General features: G+C 35.8%; 1 protein-coding gene across 6 annotated transcripts in view; it reads left to right on the top strand.

Annotated features, from left to right (window-relative positions):
• The window catches only part of LOC140675391 (CCR4-NOT transcription complex subunit 6-like), a 431,843-nt gene that overhangs the window by 123,941 nt on the left and 282,002 nt on the right, over positions 1 to 25,900 (top strand). Inside the window, exon 5 of one of the 6 annotated variants that reach the window (XM_072909832.1) lies at positions 22,508 to 22,560. The exons of the other annotated variants lie outside the window; for them this stretch is intronic. Coding sequence (XP_072765933.1) covers positions 22,508 to 22,560 — 53 coding nt within the window. The remainder of the gene's footprint in view (positions 1 to 22,507; positions 22,561 to 25,900) is intronic. 6 annotated transcript variants of the gene reach the window in all.

Genomic DNA, 25,900 nt, shown 5'->3' with positions numbered 1-25,900 from the left:
GAGAAAACGTTTCAGAACTTTAATATTAAAAAGTATTTGTTTTTACACATCTATAAATATAGTTTGAAACTTGAACACGTCAAATTAAAAATAAGTCATAAATTTATGCAATTATAAATAGCTAATTTTGTTTTTTAATCAAAAGTGATTTCAATTGCGTGAATTCGGGAATTGACCCAGAGGCAACGAACGAAATTTAGATCAATCGAGACTCATCTCGAAATGTCACTGATAAAAAAAGACAAGTTATCTCGGCCCTTCGCTTTCGTTGTCGGGTCGGTCCGTCCATTTATGATGAAGCGGGCGAGATGGGTCAATTTCCTGAACAGGCAGACGACGACTTCTACGTATATTACATACGGGTCGCCGGAAGTAGGTCCGCGGGGGCCTGGATTAAGGACGGAAATCGCTTCGTCGGTGACTACTATCGTCACCCACGTAATGATGCCCTTCTAATTTGTTCTCGCAACAGTCTGGCGGCTTATATCGCTATCGTGCGAAGTCAGGCACCTTAGATTACGACGTCAAATGGAATCTGAGGGCCGTCCAAAATGTCCCCGACAAATTGATCCCCTTTTCTTCCTTTCCCCCGGGTCATGGAACTGGGGATCGCTTTTTTATGATGATTATGAAATTTACAGTCGAATATCAGTTACTTCTATCGGTATCTTCTTTTCTGAAAATTTCTAACAAATTTTAATTTTTATATTATATTATAAAAAGAAATGATATATATATATACGCTATTGACAAATAATAATAATATAACATAAAATATCTTACAACTCGTGACATTAATTTTTAAGACAGACTAAGACACTATGAAAATTAACAAACTGAAGACACATACAAATTTTATATTTCTTATCATCTTAAAAAATCGGCTATTTTTAAGATATACTTTTGTGCTTTAAAACATTATTTTAGAATCTTATATTTATTCTAGATTGATTATGCCATTTGGAGAAAAAGTAATTTAAAATTATTAATTGTTTTGATATTGTTTATTCGAACTTTACTTTTCTCTCCTTGTTCCTTTCCTTTTTTTATTCTCAGTTTCGTCATGATAAACTCACGTGATTTTGCAAGGATTACCCCATATTTCCGGGTGAGATCTCGTCCGTGCTTGGATTGCACTAGTTTGATCCTCGCGCCTCGGGGTCACGCGATAATTGAGTGGTTTGCATCTTGGTTGGCCAAACTATGGATGCCCCTCGGCGTAGAGCACGCGAACGGGAAGAAATTCGCGTCGCATCTACGAGACGGGTGATCGACAGAGATCGAGGGAGAGAGGGAGATTTTCTCAAGAGCGAGAGGAATAGAGAGAGAGAGAGAGAGAGAGAGAGAGAGAGAGAGAGAGAGGGGGGGGGGCATGGAATTGTGCACTCGGGCGGACATTGATTGAACCGGGAGCACTTGCCCTCGCATACCAAGATAATACCGCGAAATTACGGGATGCGTCGTGCGCCATAAGCCGCTAGACGTGTCGCAATTAAAGAGAAATTCGCGAGAGAGCGAGAAAGATAGAGAAGGAGAGAGAGAAAGAGAAATGAGCAGTTGTCACGCGATGCTCTGCCACCCAGCAACCTTTTCGAAGAAAAGCCCGACTTGACACAATGTTTTTCTTTCGATGATGACATAAACAATGACTAAAACTAATAATTGCATCACTTGCGTGCAGTGCGGATTTTTCCTTTTTTTTAATAGAAATAAAATAGAAATTAAATAATTAATTGGAATACATAATCTATTACAAGTAAATTTATTCGTTATTAAAAGCAAAGAATTATGGGTATTATCAATTCCAAGATATATATATATATATGGAACTAAATTATAATTATAATTATAATTATAATTATTTATAGTTTCATATATTATATTATTAATATATATATATAATCTACTATTATTATCTGTAATTTAAAATCTCTATAGTTCACACTAGAATGCCTCACAAGCATCTATTCATAAAAATTATTAAAATATTAATTAAAAATTAGATTATTTGAGACGCCGTATATATAAATACCGAGGTGAGACTTTCGTGTTTCGTCTATAATAAATTGTTTATAATAATTAATTGTGCACATATACATACTATAAAGATGATAAATTATTTGTTAACGATTGTATATTTATTTGTCGAGTTGTTTGCATTAAAATTTGAAATTGCAATAGTTCTTCATAAAACATAATACTCGTATGTAATATTCATATACGATTCTCAGAATTCGTCGACGAGAGCTACACGCGCCTATCACGTACACGCAGTGATGCCAGAAAGAGCCACTTTCTCCGTATGCTACCAGAATCAATTTATAATCATCACTACACTATATCTAATAATTTACATCATACTATTGAACTATATAATGTATCGAGTGCGTGCTCCGTGAGATATTTTCCGATCATCTACAAAAAATTAATTGTGCATATATGTATAAAAATTATAAATTATGTATATTTTTTATTGTTTATAAACGATTACGCAATAGTTTGATATTTAAAGATTTTTGAATAATTGCAATATTTCTTTAAAATATAATATACGTATATAATATTATTGAATATATTAAATATTGAATAAAAGCATCCTGCTATTTCTTTTATATATATGTACAATTAGTATATTCCACGATAATTATTCTATAATTATTCGAATTTTTACTGTAATATTGTCCCCATGTAGAAAATTTTATCATATTATTTCATCGCGGAACAAAGAATACGGAGCAGTAATATGTCTGTACAGCGCAAAGCGTTATCTGGGAAAAATACATCGGAGACGATTCTCGAAATTTGTCGACGAACCCCTGCACGTTCCCAGGCGCCTATTTACGTAAAGCCTTGTCTACAATAAGTCGATGATCATAAGAAGTTTAATCAATTGCGTTCGATTATTCTTTTCTAAATTCAATCGTGATTGGTTGGGGCTTCCTACGTTAACGACTTACTGTAGACAAGGCTTAATGCGCGCAGTAATACCAAGTTCAATATCCCGTAGAGGGGAGGTCAGTATCAGAGAGATCACTGCCGGGCGATGTTGATCCTCTGTGTCGCGTGTCTTAAATCGGTCGAAAGGGAGAATTTCGCAGGTGAACAAGCGTCGAGGGTTAATGCCGCGTACCGCCAACAACCAAGACAGCCTATATAGTCTAGGGGGTAAGGCTGCCGTGTCGCGGCTCGTGGCGCTACGAGGGACGGTATCTGAGGGACGACTGCTGGCGATGCATACGACAAGTCGTGTTACCGCGTAATATCGCACGGAAACCGACTGATTGACAGCCTATGGAGGGAAATAGCTGCTGTGCTAAAGTGTCAACGCGATTATTTAATCGGAGTCATCACTGCCGGCGATGTTGATCCTCTGATTCTCGCGTCTTGTATCGTCGGGAGTGCCCAACATAATAACGGGCGATTATTTCTTTATTATTATTAGTCTCCGCGATCGTGATTTACGTCTTTCGATATTCGTAAACGACATAACTGAGATAATTTATCGCGTTGCAAATGACGGATTTCGAACGAGTGTCGGGAATGCCGAGTTGATAGACAGACAATCGTTTCAGGGTATTATTTATTAATCCGCGCAAAAGAATGCACCGAGTATATAACGCGTTGTACGTGTAATTTTATTATTCGTGTGGCGACAATCAAGCGAGAAAATATCGCGACGTATATCTGTATAATGTATCCGAAAATATTTACAATAGTTATATAATTTGCCGATTGCTCGCGCGATGAATACTATTATTTTTTTCGCATTATTCTATGTCGTAAATAAAACAAAGTTCGGGCCGAGGAGTGCGATTATTATCGGCTGTGTTGTGCAAAATGTCGCGCGATCGTCATAAGTGATTAATTAGTGTACTCATGGTCATTTAAGTGCAAGTGTTTTGTGCTTTCGAAAATACATCGACAGAGGATTAGGATAAAACTTGGGATGACATCAAGTTTTTAATAATAAGGTAATTTACTACGTTTTCGTGGAATTAATTTTTTTTATCACGATGATCGCATAGCATATTTCACGCAATTCCATTTGGGCGTATGAAGGTGGATTTCATTTTGTGAAAACTCTTATTAATTAATTATTAATATTAAATTTAATAGTTCTAGGTAATTCTAGGTAGATTAAATAAATAGTTTTTGAAAATAAAACATGTTTATGTTAGATTGAATCGCTTACGGGAAACAATCGACACAAAAATTGAAGGGTGCAACCGCAATGCAGTATTATTTTAGTTATAGCTATTTTCTAGTCTCGAAACGAAGAACGAGCTTTATGGGTCAGTTTCTTTCTACGAGGATTTTATTTTCTTCGAAAAATCAGGCGATTCTAATATAATAGAGATATTGAATAAATCAATATCGTTAAATTAATCATTACCTACATTACATACTGTTACAAAATATGAATTTTATTGAAAAGCAATAATAATACATATAGTTAAATTATCACTATACGCAATCTTTTTGCATTGATAATATGCATTGATGATTATGATAAAATAAATTATGGTACATAATGGAAAAGCGCAAGTATCCCTTTAGATTAACATAAGCATCGTTAACAAAATATATGAATTGAAATTAATTATTGGAGACGGTTAAATTGGTGAACAGTCAATATCCGACGCACGTTTGACGCACAAAACGCGCGAATAATGGCACGACTGGTTTTTAATCTGGTTTTTAACCGGTTTTTAATATCTCTCGAGAATTGCTCGAAAATTGCATCGCCGTGTCATTTCATCGGAACGTTTGATTCAGTGAATGAAAAAAAATTTTTTTTCCCGACGCAAACGGGAATTGCTTTAATCAGATTAAAGCGGAATGGCTTTTATCAATTAAGGTTGGTAAACGGAGGGGGACTGAAGCGGGGGAAGGAGACGCGGCGCAGAAATTCTACCGTATGCGTGATTCGCCTGAGTAATCAACGGTGATACAGAAAAAGTCCGTCGTAGCTGTTTCACGTGTTGTTGCATAGATTGCTGCATTCACCTTTAGTCAGAACGCGCGATTAAACACGTTGCATTCGCGTTGCACGCCTCATATTGATTTTAGATTACTTTTCCGCGCGCACCATGCGCCTCTAACTATATCCGCAATTACGTCACGCGCTCCATTACGACGTTCTGATTATATCAGAATTGTGGAATAGAACCGCGCGCGTTTCATTATGCGACGCCACGTTCGTGACATATCGTTGCTGTCATCGCTCGGTGTACAATAGGCTTGTGTGTGAACTATATAAATAATAAGATAAATGCAACAATCGCGCTTTTTAGTTGTCTTAATATTTAATTTTTACAGCATATAATCTTGTCGAGTCTTCCTTTATCTCTTATCTCATAGTCTGATAATTTAATTTTTTTCTTTCGAAATCTCATTATTTATCAATGTGTTTCAACTTTTGCGAAATTATGAAAGAAATTAAATTGCGAGAGAATGCATTTGAATGGTATACGATAATTTTTTTTCTTGCGACGAGTTGCAAGTTTGCAGTTTCAATCAATCGGATTTCGCTCGACGAGAACTCGTATTTTCTCCGATAACTATCTCTGTCCGATCGTACGGTTCATATGACGTATAGTTCACCGATCCTACACTCCACCATTCGATGGTCCGACATTGCAACGCTAAGCATTTCGGTAATACGAACCTTGGGAGAATTCTCTAATTCTCTAATTCCAGTTCGCTCTAATACATTTGGCGTCATTTGTGTGAACCAAACTTTCGAAATTTGACCGAACCAAGTCGGCGTGTCGAGCGCGCGCTAACGTCGCAACTTTCACGCAAAAACGGTAGTCGAAAGAAATCTAGATTAGTTATCGTTATATATTCTTCGCGAGAGAATTTTCGACAAAAGTTATTCGCTATTATCGTTATCAATATAATGGAAATAATATTTAAAAAGAAAATTGAATTTTTAATATAAAATAAATGCAATTTAAATTTAATTTTGATAAAAATGCAATTTAGAAAAGCAATTTAAAATGAAACAATACATATGTAAAAAAGCATCAATTTTTAACGGAGAAATTTATTTTGTGCAATTTTTTTTGTATCGAAAATTTCGCGAACTTTCTGTAATTTTTCATTGAGGGGGAGCAAGTTACGTCACAATGAAGTCCTCTCAGAAAAATGAATTTTTATTAAAATGCTCACACATAGTTGACACATATTGATAGTGAAATAGCATATCCTTTGTTTATTTTTGTTTATTTTATTGTTGTTCCATGCATCAAAATCTCTTGAAAAATATCGCCAAATCTATAAAGCTTCCTCTTTATCATGACTCACATTTCAATACACAACATGGGGGGGTATTCAGTCAAATAACGAATTGAAAACGAGTTGTTCTACAACCATGAAATTCGTAGACAACAGCAGAGATGACGCAAGCTACATTCCGTACATTCAAACTCATATTATTTATATATTTGTGGAATATATGGTAGATATAATATCAAAAGAGAGTGTGTATATATATATATATATATATATATATATATTGAATATTAATAAAAATATAGAGATTGATACTGTAAATTCTTATTTTCCGTGGATATAAAAATTGAAGCTTTAGTTTTTATTATATAAATTAAATTTAGCCTTTTCGCCGCGGAAAACAGAAAATGATCTCTACAACGAGGATGACCCATTATTCAGAATTAGTTTACTAATGTTATCCCACTAGTAAATCGAGAGTTTATTTTATACTAGTCGAGCACTTTGGTTATTAACGGCTAAAGTACGAATCGAGTATACACAATAGAGAATTAGAAGTGGTTAGAGGCGTGATCTGTTCCGGTTGCTATCTCTCCCTCATTAAACAGTGCAACGTTTAATAAGCTTGGCGCAGTGCGTGATAAATGCGACGAATTTGCAACAATATGCTGCGCGAACAACTGTGAACTCAACTTCAATGTTCGTGGCATACGGAGATGTATTATACAATAGTTTGTCTGATTAATCTTCATAGTGTCCTAGAGAGAGAGAGAGAGAGAGAGAGAGAGAGAGAGAGAGAGTCCATATTAATTTCGCGCTATTAATATACGGCTAAATAATATATGAAATATATGACAAATTTTACTATTATATAATTTTTTTGTTTTATTTCTCGAATTTCTCTTGTTATCTACACGTGTATTTTCCAATTGATGTCATTACAATTTTTACTGATGATATAAATTATAAATAAATGAAATAATTCCAGTATATACATAAGAGATGTTTCAGATTCTCAAAGAGATACTTTACACATTATTTTTCAAAATTAATATATGTTACTTTGGTTTTTCCAAAATTTTTCCAGAACAAATTTCTTTAATCGCAGAGAAATCTAAGGTAAATTCTCATGTTCTCAATCTGAAATTGTTCACACTCGGATTATGTCTCTTCCAAGAAATCCTGCGCGAATAATCTTGTGCCAAGCGCTCAATCTTGTCAAGTTAAACTGAATTCTTGCCAAAATTGCGGCGGGCAAATTCCGCGAAATCGATATTGTACTGATTGCGTAAGCACGCTCAATCATGTACGATTATTGCTTTTACATATTTTTTCAATGATTCTTATAAATGATATTTATCAAATATTAGATAAAGTGAAATTGACTGTGGATAATATCAAAAAATCTATTCGCATTATATTTCTATTAATAAACAAGTATTATATAATTATTCGAAAAATTATTATTATCGCGAAAAGATTACGATATACTTACTAGATTATATCAGAGAGAGAGAGAGAGAGAGAGAGAGAGAGAGAGAGAGAGAGAGAGAGAGAGAGAGAGAGAGAGAGAGAGAGAGTGTTCTTTTCAATTCGTACTTTTCCAACTGAAGCAGCACTCGATCGAGATATTGCGAGCTTGGCTTCTGAATCTCATTGTCGGTGATAAATTTTCATAAGCTTGTTCGAACAGAGCGATAAGCGAAGGAAGATTCCACCATCTGGACCCCAACCTTGCGCGCGTATTAAACGTGTTAAGGTAAGATAAAAGAGAGTTCCCTTCTCTCTCACCGATCCAGTCATTCCACCTTCCTGACTGCTTTATCGATTACTATCAGGCCTCACATATCAATACTCGTAGCCGACACATCTGGACCAGTCGCCAGCGCGAGATTGTGCTCCCCGTTGCTTGATATACTCGCGCCCGGCTAAGCGAACCGTTACATATGTCAGATACATAATGATTACCTCTTGCATTACACCGAAACTCGCCGACATTATAAACAACATCGTCGCTGTAGATCTCGGCATCCCGGCCAATCTTTCTTCGTTATTAACGATAACGCGCGCGTATGCTCTCCTCAGCTTCTCCCGAGGTAGTTATCTCTCTATCACAGATCGAGGTTTACACTGCATCTCCATAGAGATTATACTCGTCGAGAAAATAGAATGTCGATAAGGATATTTGTTATAGGTCGTCTGCCGAGCATCTTCGCTTCCTATAAATGCAGATTAGCGTGAAATATCGATGTAATAATTTTGTCTTCATCTAAAATGGCGCTGGTTAGGTTGTAGCATCATTAATGTACCAAAGTGCAGAGAGTTCTTTTTTCTTAATTTACACATATAATATATAACATGCATTCAATCTATATTTACGTCGCGGTATTACGTCCCTCATTCTCTTTCTTTTGGTCAAAAATGCTTTCTGACGCGAGTTGACTTTGACGCGACGGAAATACAGAAACACGAAACGCCCGGTGACCTAGTTTCTCGCGCTATCCATACAGGCCGCAAAAATTGCAAGAATGTCTGCCACCGTGGAATGAATTCCACACGGGCGATTGCTTTCTACGGAAATGTAGTATCTCGCCTGTCGTCGTGCTCAGCGGCGCCCACGTATGATTTCGCAATCTGGTTAGCCGGCGAAAGATTGCGCGGAAATAGCAAGGAGATCGGGCTGCTGCTCAAAGTGGTGCACGACGACGACGACGACGACGACGACGACGACGACGACGACGACGACGACGACGACGACGACGACGACGACGACGACGATGACATCGACGACGATATGCATGCATGAGAAAGCCGGAAACATTTCCGAAGTCGCCGCAAATATCTTCTTCCGCATCGGAAAACGAATGAGACGAGACGAAATTATGCGACTCAACTCGCAATCTCTGTTTTTCTCCTGGCTTCTTCTCATAAAAATGTCGTATTAATATTATTTCTTATATAGAAAATTCTTTTTCCTATGTGTTTAATAAGTCTAGTATCAAGCTGGAATTTCATAGAATTCTTGTTAAAATTATGTCAGTGTCTAAAAGAGAGCTCAGATAGTGCAGTCAATAAATATAAATTAATACATACGAAGGTATTTTATCTTACAAAATTATATTATTTAACAAGATAATTAAATAAGCCCCATCGTTCTTTTAACAATTATTAATATTTATATATAAATTACTTATATTAAACATTTTTCGGCGTTTATTAAAATATGCACAACCTTTTTCTCTCGCTCTCTGTTTCAAGTTATCTCAAATATTAGAGGTCTTTTGATTAACCGATTCGTTTTTTACGTAATTAATGGCCATTCACTCCCATTTGCATCTCATCATGTCTGCTTATCCGATCGTTTTAATATCACTTTTATATCGCATTATCTATTCATACCGGCTTTTCGGCCGCTCATGGAACGTACCGCTCGCAAACATAAAGAGCCAACGATTCAGGCCGTCATTAGAAGCTGATATCGACATAATATTTCCCTTTCGATTTTTTTTTTTCCCCCGGCTAGCTGACTCGTTTCTCACAAAGGGCCGATTCAGTATCCTTTCGTTTCTCGATTGCGATGCTTTCTCGTCTCTCGACGCCGCATCGCCTTCTCGACGACTCCATTTACATTCGAGCGAAGCCTCGGCCGTGAAGAGGAATGAGTCGTTGGGCCGCGCGCTGCTTGCATTTATGCCCGGTGACAGGTATGATGGATGTTTCCCCATGGTTTTACCCATGGCCACCGTCGCCGTCGCCGTCACCGTCGCCGTCGCCGTCGCCGTCGCCGTCACCGCTATGATTACGATTAACAGTACGTGCACGCGCGCGACGAATTATAGGAAATGTTCAATCGATCTCCCTCTCGATCGATTTCGCGTAGTTTTTCCCTGCGTCTTTTATATCGTAATCTACACCAGATCACGCTAATGAATGCCGGGGTTGTTGTTGCTTGTTTTTACGAGGCGCATACAAAACATTCGTACAAGTTTCAACAGAAATCTTCATGTAAAATGAAAAATAACATTTAGCACATTAATGACGATTTCATGATTATTCGACAATTAATATTACAGTTTAATGTTCCCTTTTTGTACACTGAAAAATGCTTATTTAATTTTATAGTCGGTTTATTTAATTTTATAATATTTATATATTTTTGTAAAATACAACGTTTGACATTTAAAGCCCTTTTTCTATGCAGTTTAATGCAACTTTTTTTTTTTTTTTTTTTAAAAAGATATTCTCGTTACTGAATTCGTAGAATACCTTGTGCGACTAACGCGTTTCTTACGCTGAATTTCTTCGCCGTGTAAACGGAATGCTGTTGCCCAAACTCGTCATTACGTAATTACGGGAAATTACGAGAACAAGCGCGCCGGTATTCTCGGTGATAGGAAGTACTTACCGGTCATACGATGCCCTAGCAAATGCTGCTTCTGACTGCTTTGGCGAAGTTAATAGCTACCGACAGAGAAATGCATTGGTGGCAATGCAGCCGTCGTCGCCTTTTTGGTTCGTTGATTTTTATCGGCGAAAGTCTGACGATGACAGCGCGCGCATCTTGTCATTTTCACCTTTAAACATTATAATTTTCTCATATAAGAATTAGATTTTTCGTGTTTTTTCTTTCTCTTTCTGATCTATAATATAAAAATTTTCTCGTACTTTAAAAGTTGTATCTGAAAAGAAAAGCTAAAAACTTAATTTTTATATAAATAATTGAAAAATCGAAGAAGAACATATACTCTCTGATGAGTTGTGAAATAAAATTAATCTAATAAGTAAGCAAAATATAAAATACGATCGGATATTTTCTCACGCAGTCTTGATGTAGGTAACGTTTTCGTTCGTTGGCCTCTCGATCATCGACGTCGGTTTGGATTTGAACTCGATTGGACGAAAGCGCTATCGAGAGCGCATGAAGGTACGCGGGAGGAAAGTTGAGTCGCGTCGCGTCGCGTCGCGTCGCGTCGAGACAGTCTGGCTGCGGCAGAACGATATTAAAGTTCGCCAGTGATATTTGGTGTTACTCCGTCGCGTCGATGTTTGAAGAAGTTTCACACGACTGCTATATAAATACCTCTCTTCTCCCGCAAGCGCGTCGTCACGGACCTTGGAAAAGTTCGGGCTTTTCCAGTCGGTTTCTCGGCGAGGAGGGGAGAGAACGGGGAGAGGGTGGAAAGAGAAAAGATGGAGAAAAAAGAATTTATTGGGATGGGCTTGGCACGAAAAGGTTGAAGCGAGACGAGAGGAAACAACGACAAAGTTTTGAGTAGAGCCAGAGCATATTCCCGAGATTGAATTCGAAAATACGGACGTCCGCGAGTCAGGGAGAATGCAAGCGTGTAATTTCTTGCGACACACGAGGCGAGGGCACGTCTCGGAGAAGTGTGACGCGGTCTTTTTAAAGGAGAAACTGTTACGGAGGGAAAACAGCTCGTAGTGATACCGTAAGCCGTTCTCGGCTTGAATGAAGTCGAGGCGAAGGAACGGTGACAGGGGTTTGGTCCGAGTTTATGCATTCTCGAAAAGACGCGATTGAAAACATGTGTACCGCCCTTCCTCGTTTCAACTTTTCTCTCGCAATAATATCTAACATAAATTTTAAGAAAAACAGTAGATGAAAGATAGCATATCGTGATGAATAATCTTCAACAATTGAACGCTTTAATTTACTTCACGTGGTGTTATCGTGGAACGTATTATTATAAAGCGTACAATTAAAATTATTCTTTTGTTATGAATTAATCTTATCATATTTCAACCTATGCTCTCTCTCTCTCTCTCTTTCTCTTATGCCTTCTGATCGGGACTTCATAAGCTGGAACTGCGCCGTGTGGTTTATAAATAGGAAATAGGTGGTCACGTGACTCATCGCCGACGATGAGAGAGCTTCCCTTCACTCGTCGAGAGTTTCCTCGCCGTTTGTCTAACAGCGGCGCGGCTATTCACTCGCGCGCATTCTCGCCCACTCTATTTTTCGCGACCTCCTTCCCGCGAGAGCGACTAACAAGAGAGAGCATCTCGCTCGAACGAGGTTAATCCCAGTGGGTAAGAGGAAACCGCATTTTGACATAACGCACGCGTAAAATGCACTCTCCGCGGGGTCCGCTCGCGGCTTTACGACATCATAATGCTCGAGTTTCCCATCTACCGTTATCCAGAGAACGCATATGCTCTCTCTCTCTTTCCCTCTCCTTCTCTTGTGTCTCCCTGTTTGCCTGCCCATCGCCCGCTTGCTCTTGTCCGGGGAGATTTACATGCCTTTAACGCAGTAAATGGACCTTTTAAAGCGGCACTTATTATTTACGAAAGGCTACATCTCTCCCGCTATCCTCGTGTATAACACTACCCTCCTAATGATCTTTTTATCAAGTGGTCCTTTCCGCGACACGTGCATGTATGTTTTATTTTTGACAAGATTAATAGAGGATAATGATTCCCATCGATTTCCTATGAAGGTTGTGTTTATTTAATTTCTTGTCATACATTTCGCAAAATGTTTTCGTGAAAAATTTAGACTTACAATTTTTCTAATTTTGCTAATTTTTATACCAGATTAAAAAGGAATTTAAAAAAAAACCTCTAAAGATATTACTTATTCCAAAATATTCTGCACATTTGATATTTTGTACAACAACATATTCTTGTCAAAGAGTTAAGTGAATTGTACAATTACTCGATGTTTACTGCTCTTGAAATTTTATTCTATCTTGTTATTTATGAAAACACACAGCAATTGTAGTGTTAATTCACTAAAAATTCATTAAGTTGCTGTTTTTGCAGCACACAAAGCTGCAGTTATTGCTATCATAAAATTCTATAAACCCAAAATGATTAATATTTCGATGAGCTTGGCAACGTGTTCAAACATTTTCGTAATTATGGAATAATATTTTCTCGGTCAAACAATCGCGCGCGGCTGCGTATTGATCGATAGTGGATTGAATTATAATATGCAGTGTAGAGTTGTAAGTTATAATTGTGTAACGTATCAAAATTTATGTCCTTAATTTAAACAATATGCAAAATAGGAATTTAGCCGCAATTTAGAATTATGCAAAACTGCGATGCAATTTAATAATGTCGCATCAAAAATTCATGTTTATTCCTTCAGCAATGATGTTAATTTTTAATTTTAGTAATTAAATTAAAATTTTTACGCATAATATTTCGGAGATTCTTTATTTTTATAAATTAATATATATTAAATTATAATTGCTAAAAAATACTTGCGAGAAAAAACATAATTTAAAATTTTTAAAGAATTGAATTTAATGTTTTAAATACATGTTATATAGATAAGATCTTTATCATATCAGCATTTACGATAAAAATATTTTATTCTTACGATGATGCAATTTTTAACACGCAGGTGGTCCTTTCGAAAAAAGCTGTTACTACGTGAATTATTGACGAAATAATTTTAATGAATCCGATTATTCAATTCGGGTGAACAAGCCGGCGTGATTATTGCGGATTTGTACAAAGTTCATCCGTGGTAAAAATGTAGCGCATGCGAATATAATCGAGTTGTTTGCCTATCAGATCCCCGCTCGCTCGCGCGAATTTCATGAATTCCAATCGCCCGGATCAATTCACGGCGTAAAATTCAGAAACTCGGACGTACACTCGCGGTAAATGATCTCCTCTGTTCGTGATAGTTACTGCCACCCGCTTGAAAACGCAAACGCCGCCGTGTATATATGTATACATTCGGGGACAATTTAATTCTGAAATAATTAATACGCGAATACATAACGTGCACACGCGATGTTCGTGAATTCAATTTTTTTGTCATCGACGTATGCCTTGGTTAATTGAAAAGGTAAACTTTTTCTTAACGGAAATTTAATCGAGCGTCTCACGTATACTTCAACATTCATGATTTTTTTTGAAATTGTGACCGTGACGTTCCCGTATGATAAAATTAAAGCCATTGTTAACCAAAGATATTCGTTTAACGCGTTCTTCTCCATAGAATTTTCCGACCGTAGATTGCGTTTTACAGGCGAACGAACGTGCAAAAGGATTTGCGGGAATGTATAATTAAAACGATACATAATTATATTCCGCACGAGCGAGCAACTCTTTTGCGAAACGTAACATAGAATTAATTTCATTATCCAGCCGAATTGCGCGGTACTACGTTAATGGAAAATCCCCGTAAACGTCATAATCGTGCTGCGAATGCGCGGATTTGTTAGTGTTTAATATAAATGCGGATAGCTTTTAGTAGAACGCACAACTTGCGAAACAAGCTAAAAACGATTAGCTACCGAGTACCGAGTCGATTGCCATTTTTTCAAAAAAATCGATGCAGCATCTGTCATTAAAAATTAATATTTTATACATTCCACAATTACGGTCAACAAATGGTGCGGTAAATAATACTTTTAAATTTTTATAAACACGATAATCTCTCGACGCTAGTTTTATTACGCTAGTAGAACGATCTTGAAGAGGGATTATATTTTTTATCATGTTTATGTGTACACAGATTTGTATAAATAATATCAATTGACTTAATAATTATAGAAATAACTACAGAAATATTTAGACGTATTTCTAAATTTTAAATGGTTTTTTTTTTTTTTTTTTTTTTTTCTCATTCCCGTAAAGTTGTGATTTCGGATTTACACTCCTACGTTATGAAAGTTTCGACATATTGTAGAAACGAAAGAGAGAGAGAGAGAAAGATGTTGAAAAAACATCACGTAATGCCCACAGAAAAGAAGGAGTATTATGAGAAAAGGTGAGAACGAATCTAAGAGAGGAGGCTGATGTAAATGGGATAGAAGGGGGTACAGGATGGAAAGTACAGTCGCGAGTGTCATTTGCGGTTCGTTCTGAGCCGTTTAAAATGCATTCTCAAAGGGAATCGCGAGCGCCGCTGTAATTTTCCGCGCGAAACGGAGCATGAAATAAAACGACCGTATAGCTGCAGCATATTCTCCTGCCCTTCTCTCTCCCTCCCTTCTTATTCCCCTTGCGATGCACCCTTGTTGCACCATCCGGCTCTTTGATACGTCCTGGTTTATTTTTCCCTTCGGTTGCCCTCAACGCTCCTCGACAGGTTTTAACGATAATCTTTCCGAGAGAGGCGCACACTTCTCCTCTTCCTTTTTTATCCCCTTCCTCTCACTGCAATCCCCGTAGACTATATACGGTGGCATCGGTGTGTTCCGAGCTATCTCCTGTGCTGAGTATTAAAGATAGAGAAGAATGCTCGACGTGAAAATTGCGTTTCTTCCTCTATTCTTGAAGGGGTCGGGCAAAGGAAGCTTACGAACCGAGAAATGTGCTATTTTCACATGGCACGCGCGCAGAAATACATGTCAAAGAAATTTAAAAATCTCATAAGTTTATTCGATAAAATTTAATGTATTATTTTTAAGTGACTTTCGAGATAAATGTTAAATTAAAATAAAGGAAATTTTATAATTTATCTTGAAATTTTTTAATAATTTTCATTATTATTTATATAAAGGTTCAGCATTATTATTATCTCGAGTAAAACAAATTATAATAGAATTATAATATTATTTGATTACAGTAAATTGTATTATTCGTCTACAATTTAAATAAATCGGATTTAATTTGACGGCATTTCAAGTCGCATTTCAAGTCGCATTTGCTTATTATGACGTTGTGAGATATGTCAGTTACGAGATCTCTTCGTCGGAATGGTGGCGGCATTAATGTTTCCTTCTTTATGAATAATTTGAAATCACTCGAATGCGAGCACGCGCTCGGGCGCGAAATAATGGCTCTTTCCCCTCCCAAGTGGTCCATTTCTACGGGATTTAACGTGCAATTAATAAGAATTACCATGCAATTTCCAACTCTCCAGCGAATGTTCATTCATGCCTTCTGCTAGATATTAAATCCCTTCGCGGGTGAGATCTGCATTCTTGGGAGTGGAAGAGCATAAAGAAGTCAAAAGTTGAGAATATTAACAGCTGCGAATTAATATATTTTCTAACAAATATACGGTTCTCGCGTCTCTGGTTGTCTCTGCGGTTTGTTTTTCTTTTACATCGAAATCTTTTTGGAAACTCGCATAAAGTACGGAGATGACATATTAACATGATGCATTTTATGTATCCAAAATAGCATTTCTCTACAGTGTACATAATTGAGAGGTCCGAAAGCGGCGGCAGCAATCTCCATTTAGCTACATTAAATGGAATTGGGTGCACTGAAACAAGCCGGTATATTTTCACCTTCTGATAAGCTTGTCCATTAATAATATTACACGAAATTGCATAATTATATTACGATATTTTTTAAAGTCAAACTAATGACATAATAGTAGATTGATTAATTTCTGATCAGACTTTACTTATTATATACATAAAAACTTGTTCTTATTTTATTAATTATTTATCATCAGTTATATAACTTTTACTAATGTAATTATAATTTATATTAATGTAGTTATCAATTATATAACTTATTAATTATAACTTATATTAAAGACAAACAATTATCAAAGCATTTGTTATGATAAAGAGTATATAGTTTATATTAATTATTAATTTTTCCTTTGAAGATGTTGTTTTATTCTGAAGGAGAGAGAAGAGAGGCATGAAATTTTATTAGTATTTTTTTATACGTTAAAACAAATTGAAGGTTATTTCAGTAGTGGATAATTGCTTCTAGAACGATGTTTATCTTGATTTAATTTGTAATTAATTGGAATTAAGTAGAGTAAAGGCCCTTATCTCCACACGAATATTAAAACCAGAGACTAGATGGATTAAAAGGATTTATTATCTGTGCCATCGATTACAAATATTTACTGTTATTCTCATGTGGAATTTTTAACAAGATTTTCAAGACGGGGTAATGTAATTTTAACATTGTCACGCAACGTTTATTAAAATTTAAAGATAGAAATTTGTCCAAAATTTGACATTACACATAACTGTTTATATTTATTAATGTATATGTTTATTAATATTACTAATATGCGTTTGCAATTTGCAAATATTATAATTATCAGTACTATTAATACTCATATTAATAGTACTGGTAATTATTACTCTATTAAAGCTCAATTAATATTCAAGATTAATTATTCTCTCTTCTCTTTATGGACTGATTATTAAAAATAACTAAATTAGAGGGTTCTGAACACACGTGTGTATAAATAGTCAATAACAGTTGGGATCCCCAAATTAAATTTGCAAGATAATTTTAGGTACAACTTGATATTTCAATCAACTTGACAACTCAATATCGCATTATTATTCAACAATGCACGTTTAAATTTTAAATACTACTTTTCAAAACAAATATGCCAAATAAAGATTAATGTTTAATGTAATAAAAACATTAATGTTTCTATCTATACGTGAAATAACTTTATTCTCATTTTATTTTCTTTTTTATATGTACGTGATCTATGACATGTTGCAGGTTTATCGACACGCGATTCATTGAATTTGTTATTTATTTGTTCGGAAACACTCATTCGACTCGCGATTTTTCGAGCTTCTGCGGAGGATAAAAATGATCCCCTTATATATATCATAACATGCCAGCTCTCCAATATCGGAAAGAAATTTTCAGCGCGTCTTATATTCTCGCTCGTTACATTTTCCGACAATAATATTATGAAAACCAAATTCTGTCGTGTATCTTGTTGTAAAATGTTTTCTTTTATTTTTATATGAGATGGAGAAAAAGGAAAAAGCTGAGAAAAATAACCGTTATTTTCATCTTAAAAAAGATTGAGAGAATTAATTTTGCCCGAATACATATCTATAATATTTAAATAATATAAATTATTTTCGTTTGAATTAAGATTATTTTTAAATTTAATTCCCCCTTATTATATTAACATTTATTGAACAAACATACACACATGCACACTATTGATTCTTGACTCTCTTTACATGATAGTTAATATTTTAAAGTTTGACATTTTTTTGCTACATGTTTGTAGCAAATATATTTAATGTAGTTCAAAATCATTGAAAAGCTACTAATTTAGAAATATACTAATCATTTGCAGAGTGATTTTTTGTGTACCATGTTATAAAGCAAAACCTCACCAGAGCCAAGAAAAAATATGCCACGTGGGAATAGGGCATTACTCCATAGACGTTGTTTTGCATAGCGAACGCAGATAACGTCTCCCCGTCCATCCGTTTGTCTGACATAGCGCGGGCTGTTATCTCTCCGCCGCCGCCGCCGCCGCATAATCGGTGGAATAAATGTTTCGTACTTCGCGGCGAAGTCCACAAGCCGCCTTAGATAAGAAACGTGTTCGCGCCCGGCCAAGAGACGGAGTTGTGCGAGCTTTTCGCTCCGTGTTACTGAATCGTCAACGAGCCGACGTAAGCTTCTGATGTTTATGCATTATTCATAAGCGGTTGCATCACCGCCAAAAAGCATTATGTAATCGCGCATCGCGAGAATTGATATTGTACTGGCGATAAAAAAATAAATCGCCGAAAGTAATGGTATTCATCAATTCGACTACGAACTAGTCTGCGAAATTCAACAAGTTTCACAAAAAAAAAAAGGAGAGAGAATTTTTAAATTTTCTTTTATTTATTATTATTAATATCTGATACTTTCAGTCTTGGGGATTATTTTTTTAGTAAACATATTTTTTTCTAAACCTCTCTAAAAAAAAAATCTACGTTTTAAAATATGATGTAAAAATATATGCTGCTTGATTATGTCATGAAAAATAAATGGAAAATATTGGAGTGATATTATGATTATTTGCACTATAAAGGCCAAGATTCAAGTTTAAATTTTTACATGTATGTTTATTTAAAATTTAAAATATGCAGGTTACTGTCCCTTGCATATTGCACGCGATAAACGTGTTGCATTTGCATATACGTTGTACTATTCATTCGTACGCGTAATTTGCACATATTTATGCGCGCACCTTGCACCATCGCAAATGCATCAGCATGTGATCAGCATAACTTTCAAGTTACAATATGCAAGATAACAAAATTAATTCTTTGGTCTAACAGACCTTATTTTTAGTTATCTACTTCTGTGGACTGTTAATGTTTTTCTATATAATTTTCTCATGCTTCCACTTTAACATCTTTTTTAATTCCTGGGACACATTTTTTAATAAATTTATTAAATAGCAATTATAAGAAACATTAGAAGACTAGAAATGAATAAACGAATTTAGTTAATGAAAGTATGTGGATAGTTAATAAATATAATAATTAAATAAATTGTTACAAATTAGTAATTATTCTTCAATCAATTTGGATTAAGAGAAAACGCTGTATGTATGCATATTAATTACGATAAAACGGGTGTATAAAACCGGTCGATCCCACATAAATCTGCAGAAAATTATTTCGTCATCTCGTGCGACACAAATAGGTTAAGGATTTGCAACTCGCGGTACGGTAGTACTATAACGCAGTTCTTGCTCGATGAACAACGACACAGCCACGCGCATTTGTTTGACCATCGCGACACAATGCAACGCACAACGCGCGGAACGCGCAAGCATTGCATAAGCACGTGCACGCGCGGTAATGGCTCTTACGTAAGGGGCAAACATTGCTGATTACGCGGTGGTGCATTGTGCACGGCTCCGGGATAAAGTCGGCAAGCGAGTATCGCGACGGGGACGGTGGAAACTTATTGTTTCTCTAATTAGCGCATCTCCCGCGCGCGACGTTACGAGCGTACGCGGGAGATGCGCTCTCGCCTGTTGAGCGTAAGTTGCATCTCGCGCTGAAAAGTTTTCCGCTTTACCTTTGACCACGCGACCCCACAACATTCCCGTTCGTCAATAGTCGACCTGAAGCATCGTTTCGTTATAATTGACCGTGTTCTCTGCTCGAGTTTGTACGCAGCGATTCGTGCCTCGAAACGTTTATCGATCCGACAGAAGATCGTAATCCGGATAAAAACATTCAATTAAATACTACAGGTAGCTGTACCTGGTGATAAACACGGTCGCGCACTTCTTTATTTGTCTATCAGAGAGATTGGATGGCACACAGTAATTCATTTTATCTTCGAACACGTTTCTCGAGGGATTTATGTCTATATGTATCGATAGACATGTCCAACATGAAAAATATAAAAGCAGCGAGAGTATAATAACAAAGAGGGTGGTATAAATATATTTGTACGTACTTTATATAATAAATGAATTCGACTACGTAAGTTAACAAACTTAACCATTATGGAAGTACGGTTAGGTACTTACTTTAGAAAGTTGAAAGTTTGTAACAACTTGATATAAATACACTGCTGATTGCGAGATGAGAGTCGGAGAATTTAAGCATCGAGCGTTAGCGAAAGCTCTAAAGGTCGAGTTTTAAATCGAAATTGTTAAAGTAATTTTACCAAACGCATGGACCGGCGGACGTTCATGTAATGTAGAGTACTAATTCGTCTCGCCTTTTGACTTTCCAATTTCACGAAGGGCTTTCGTCCTTCGTTATTGGAGTTTGCTTCTGTAACGGAAGTTTGGAGAACGGTCAGGTGTGTCGGGCTGTTTAATCGAGCGGGAAAAGATTTAACAACATATATAAGAGAATAAGAGTATAATCAGTGTTCACTCATTACTTTGCTAATTAACCAACATAATCTAGCAGGCATTACATCCGACTATTATAACAGACGCTAATTCGACGATTCCAACAATTTAACACGTGTAACCATTTGTTATTATGATTGTTTATGATCATCAAAATTGTTTAGTTTTTTAAATTTTATACATTTTTTTTCGCTTAAATAAATAATTATTAATTTAAATTTTATAACATAATTAAAAAAAAAAAAAAAAAAAAAAAAAAGGGATCTGCAATTGTTTATGCGAAATGTTGTAATAAAAGGAGAAACTCAACTTGCTTGGAAGTTCATTAATCAAGTGTAAAGATACTACTTCGTGCCTCTCACCGAGTTAGCACTTTCTAACAATACACTCTTTCAAACATGGTTTGCGCGACAAAAAGCTGAAACTGCATAATCATTAGATTAAGCTTCGAAACTTCCTATTCTATGCTACATTCTCTCTTTCCTTCGCTCCCCCTTTGCCTGTCTCTTCCGAATCATTAATTTAGAATTTAATTTAATTGATCACTGTTTTCTGACAAAACAACATTTCAAATTGTTTACATTAAATACCATGAAAATTACAATCGAATCAAATTTTGCGAATAAAATTAAAGTTACATATATATACCTATCGTGATTTTCGTGGGTGATATTCAGTTTAGCAAGATGTTACTATTTTTAGTCTTTTATAATTTAGTTACAATGTTATTATTTTAAATTATTACGGTTTAAAAAGTTTTATTATTTTATGCGACTACCTAGAATTAAATGACTTTTTTTGGAACATTTCGTATATTGTTAATATGCGTTTCGTTAATGTTATATGTACGAGAAGCGGATGCAGATGCCGGTTACTAAGCTTCTTGCAACGCTAAACGTTACGGAAGTTGAATTTTCTATACAGCGGAGCGGTTGCTTATCATTTTCTGCAAGAGCTTTGAGACTGTCAGACAAATCTAGATTGCGAATCCGAAGTTAATGGAAAAACCGCTATTTATGCTATTCTCAGTCAACCGACCAGACAGAATACGCTTCGAATACGCTTACTGTTTACAGCAGAGTGTGTATCGGAAATGAGCTATTACTCTGCTAAAAGACTTCTCTTTAAACTTTATTCACGTTCAAATATTCTTTTAGATCGCCGTGCTCTTTTTTTCTGCTATTCTTTATTTTTCTATTTCTCTCAGGAAATTTCGCACAGCAATTCTGTTCTCTGCAATTAAATTTTTTAAGCCAGAGGTTACACATTGTCAACTTATTATATTCGTGATATGATTAATTTATATCTTGATTTTCGTAATCTTATTGTCATAGTTGAAAAAAATTCCCGAGGTGATCGACAACTGGATGCGCGATTGTTATCTACGGTTCATCATGTACATACATATATCATGTGTAACCTCATAATAATTAGGTTGTAAACGTATCTCATACTTGCATTCCAAAGATCTACCAACAGCGATACGGTATTTCGCTGAAACAATGGCTGCCTAATGTAATTGCGCAGCCATCAACGGGAGGCGATTGTGAATTTTAGCCCAGTTTCTCTCACAAACGCGGAGAACCCGATCGACTAATTAGCGATAAAGCGTCGAGCGAAAGATTGTTTTCTCATTTTCTTTCTTCTTTTTTTGCGCCTAATTAGTCTGGTCGCGCGAGCGGATAATTGAAAATCTAATTTCATTACTCTTTGTTGTTTCAGGTAAGTGACTGTCAAGAGAGAGGCAAAGAAAAAGGGAAGATATCTGGGATGGTGTAAGTAATAATCGCTCTTTATCTCATCTTCGTATATTTGCCTTTCCTTTCGTTGTTACCATCGACTGGCGCACAGATAAGGTACAAGAGCGCAAGTTCTTCCCTTGGGAATTATTAGTAAGCTAAATTTGCGTCGGCGATTAAGTGCATTTAATCATCGGCAGGGTAATTTCGTTACTTCCGCCGCGCTATCTTCCGCCTGGGAAATATTTCCTTCCGTCGAGTCTAACGAGTAAGCATTTACGCGTGCTCGTTCTCCCTCGGTTTTGATCAGTTTCTGTTGAAGGTAGAAAAAAGTCGAGACGCCTCAGCCTTTGTCTTTCACATCTTGTCTTTTGCATTCATCCAGGGATGTTACTTTATACATGTATATATATTTTTTTCTATTTTTTTATTTTTACACATTTTTTTCTTAATATTTTTAGATCTAGCGTATCATCCTCTCTTACTATACAATAAAATATGTGAAAAAAGATATATCAGATTGGATGAGCTATTTTTTGTTCCTATAAAAATAAAATATTGGCACAAAATGATTAGATAATAATTACATATATAACATATTGGAAGAACAATATAAAACTGTTGAATTATTCATTACTCTTCTCTTTATTTCGAGTATATTTTTTATTTTTAGAATATTATTTGTAACATGTACAAATTGTAAATTTACGGTAAATTCGCGGTGATTTTTTGCGATTTCATCTAATATTCATCTAATCTATTTTGTCCCACCCTTCATTCCGACCCAGTTCAATACATTTAAAAAAACGCGAATTCACCGGAGATAATACATCACGTACAGTTTGCGACCGCTACGAAAAATCGTTCGTTACAATATAAAATCAGCGTGCATATACAGGATGAACGATCGGGGAACGGCAGGAGGGGAGGAAAGGGGGAATTAACCATGTTAACCGGGTATAAATTTCATCTCCATGGACACGGAAATTCTGGCGAGCGGTTTAGCGCGATAACTAACTATAACAACCGGTCGAAAGCGCGGTGTTGCAAAGTGCTTGATTGTAACTTATGCGACTTCATTACGCCGGCCGACACGTCGTGATGTAATTGTCTCGCGCGTGTTGTGTGTTTTTCGCAATTTCCCTGCCGGTGCAATATCGCGGAAAAAACTGATCATTTATTAACATCTTGCTTTATCTGCGCGCGTGCGCGCAATCTCCGCCCATTTTTATTTTCCTTCGCGTGAACCCCCGGCGTACGATGTGCATATCTGATGGCGCGTGAAAAATTATTATATCGGGCTGTTTGCATCGTTTTTCGAAATATACACGTCGACGAAATGCTTTTCTCTGCGATTAATGCAAAAATAGTTTATACACGATATTGATAGAATCGCGCGGCATTAATATCTACCGTGTTGTTTATTCAGCCCACATGCTATATCAAAGAAAATAAATACAATAGCCGGTATGCATCGTTTAGGTAAAACAATGAAATCGTAAAGCGTAATTAAATTATGAAAAATAACTGGGGAAGAGTTAGATTGCAATTTACAATATTCTTAAAATAATTATTATTATTACAAATATTAAGTAAAGAGAGAGAAACATAGAAAGAGAATAATTTATCAATCATAGATATAATCGGATAAATTTATTTGGTAGCTTGAAATGATCGAGGATTAATATTAGAGAATTTTATTTTACCTGATACAATATTTTATTTTTAATCTTCTCTCTAGCGTAACTATAATGAACATTTGCTTCCATCTTGACTTCCCTCTCTCCAATTACTGTTTAATTAATGTACAATTCTCGTTGCTCGGGAAGGGACTAATATCCTGGAGCATAATAAACGTTCCATCTGCGTCTATGTCTCCTTTTCCGTCTATTAAGGATCGTCCAACTCTACTTATGCAGGGGGTAGTCTGAGGTATAAATTATATTTAACTTTTAATCATATTTGATTTTAATAAAAATAAATTTTCCTTCAATTTTTAAAGGTGCAATGTGATATGGTAGTCTTTTAAGATATTTAAATAATTTACAGAAATTTTACTATAAGATAAATATATAAAATATAGATATGTAAAATTTTAATACAACAATCTTCAAGATATGTATATGAGAAAAATAATAAATAGGAACTTATATATAACGTTAAAATTAGAAGCTTCTCTCTCTCTCGATTATAATTACGCATATATATTTATGTGATACCAGCCGGTATAAATCAAAGTATGAATGTAAAACTGGCATGCATTCTCCATTTATATTATAACCATTTAAATTAAATTCCCGAGTTACGGAAATTTCACTTGCCACATCGCTTTCAAAATAAACGACCGATATATATGTTAATGCAACGCGGTCGCGCGCGATTATCACCGGCGCCTAATTCGCATGATCGAGTCGGGCTGCTTCCGCTGTTTTCGTGTCATCGATTGTGTTATATTGCACCATGCTCATATCGAGGACAACGCCGTGGATAAATCGATCAAATTATCCACACGCCACACATGAATGCTGTGTCGAGCGACGATCATTATTACCACCAGTATCGCTACTCTCTGTCATTACGAAAGCGATTTTACCGCCAAAGAGAAAGAGAGTGTGTGTGTGAGAGAGAGAGAGAGAGAGAGAGAGAGAGAGAGAGAGATTTTAATTAATAAGCGCACGCGGCCCTTTGTGCCGTGAATATCCGTGATAGCGTTCCTTTGCGATCGCCATCTTTTCTCATGCAAATGATAAAGTATTGTTATAACGTAGATGGACAGGGCGATACGTAGAGAAGTTATTACGTAATTTATGTATTATAATATTCTCTCTTATGTTGTGAGGCGCTTAGTCTAACAATAGCACGGTTTATAAAAAGTAAAATTGTGATCTAACCTCGGACAAGTCTTTTTATTCAAAATTCATGACTCGTAGTAGTAATTTACTTTATCTTCTTATTTTCTTTCATGAATAAGGCATAATAAATATGTTTTTGTTGTACTGAATTTGTTCGTAAATTTCTATAATATGCACAAACGGTTTTATAAATATAATTTTCTACAAGTGCAGTGCCCTTTCACGAATTACACCGCTGTTGAAACGCCTCACAGATTTTATCAATTTATCTAATATCTACTACATCAATAAAAATCATTGAAAAAAGTTGTATAAAAAATTTAATTTAATTTGAAGTACATAAAAATTTTTTTAAACAAGTAAACAAGATACTTGTGAAACTTTGCCTTATTATCGGCTTTTCTACGCTGTTCGTGTTTGAAATTATAATTGTAAAAATTGCGATTATATCAGTCAACGCGTATAATCGTTAACGTTGCAAAGAGAATATACAGCCACGCAAAACATTGTCAGTAGGATCGGAG

This window comes from Anoplolepis gracilipes, chromosome 17 (assembly GCF_047496725.1).
Source record: "Anoplolepis gracilipes chromosome 17, ASM4749672v1, whole genome shotgun sequence".
Lineage (NCBI taxonomy): Eukaryota > Metazoa > Arthropoda > Insecta > Hymenoptera > Formicidae > Anoplolepis > Anoplolepis gracilipes.
This window is presented reverse-complemented; position numbering and strand designations above follow the sequence as displayed.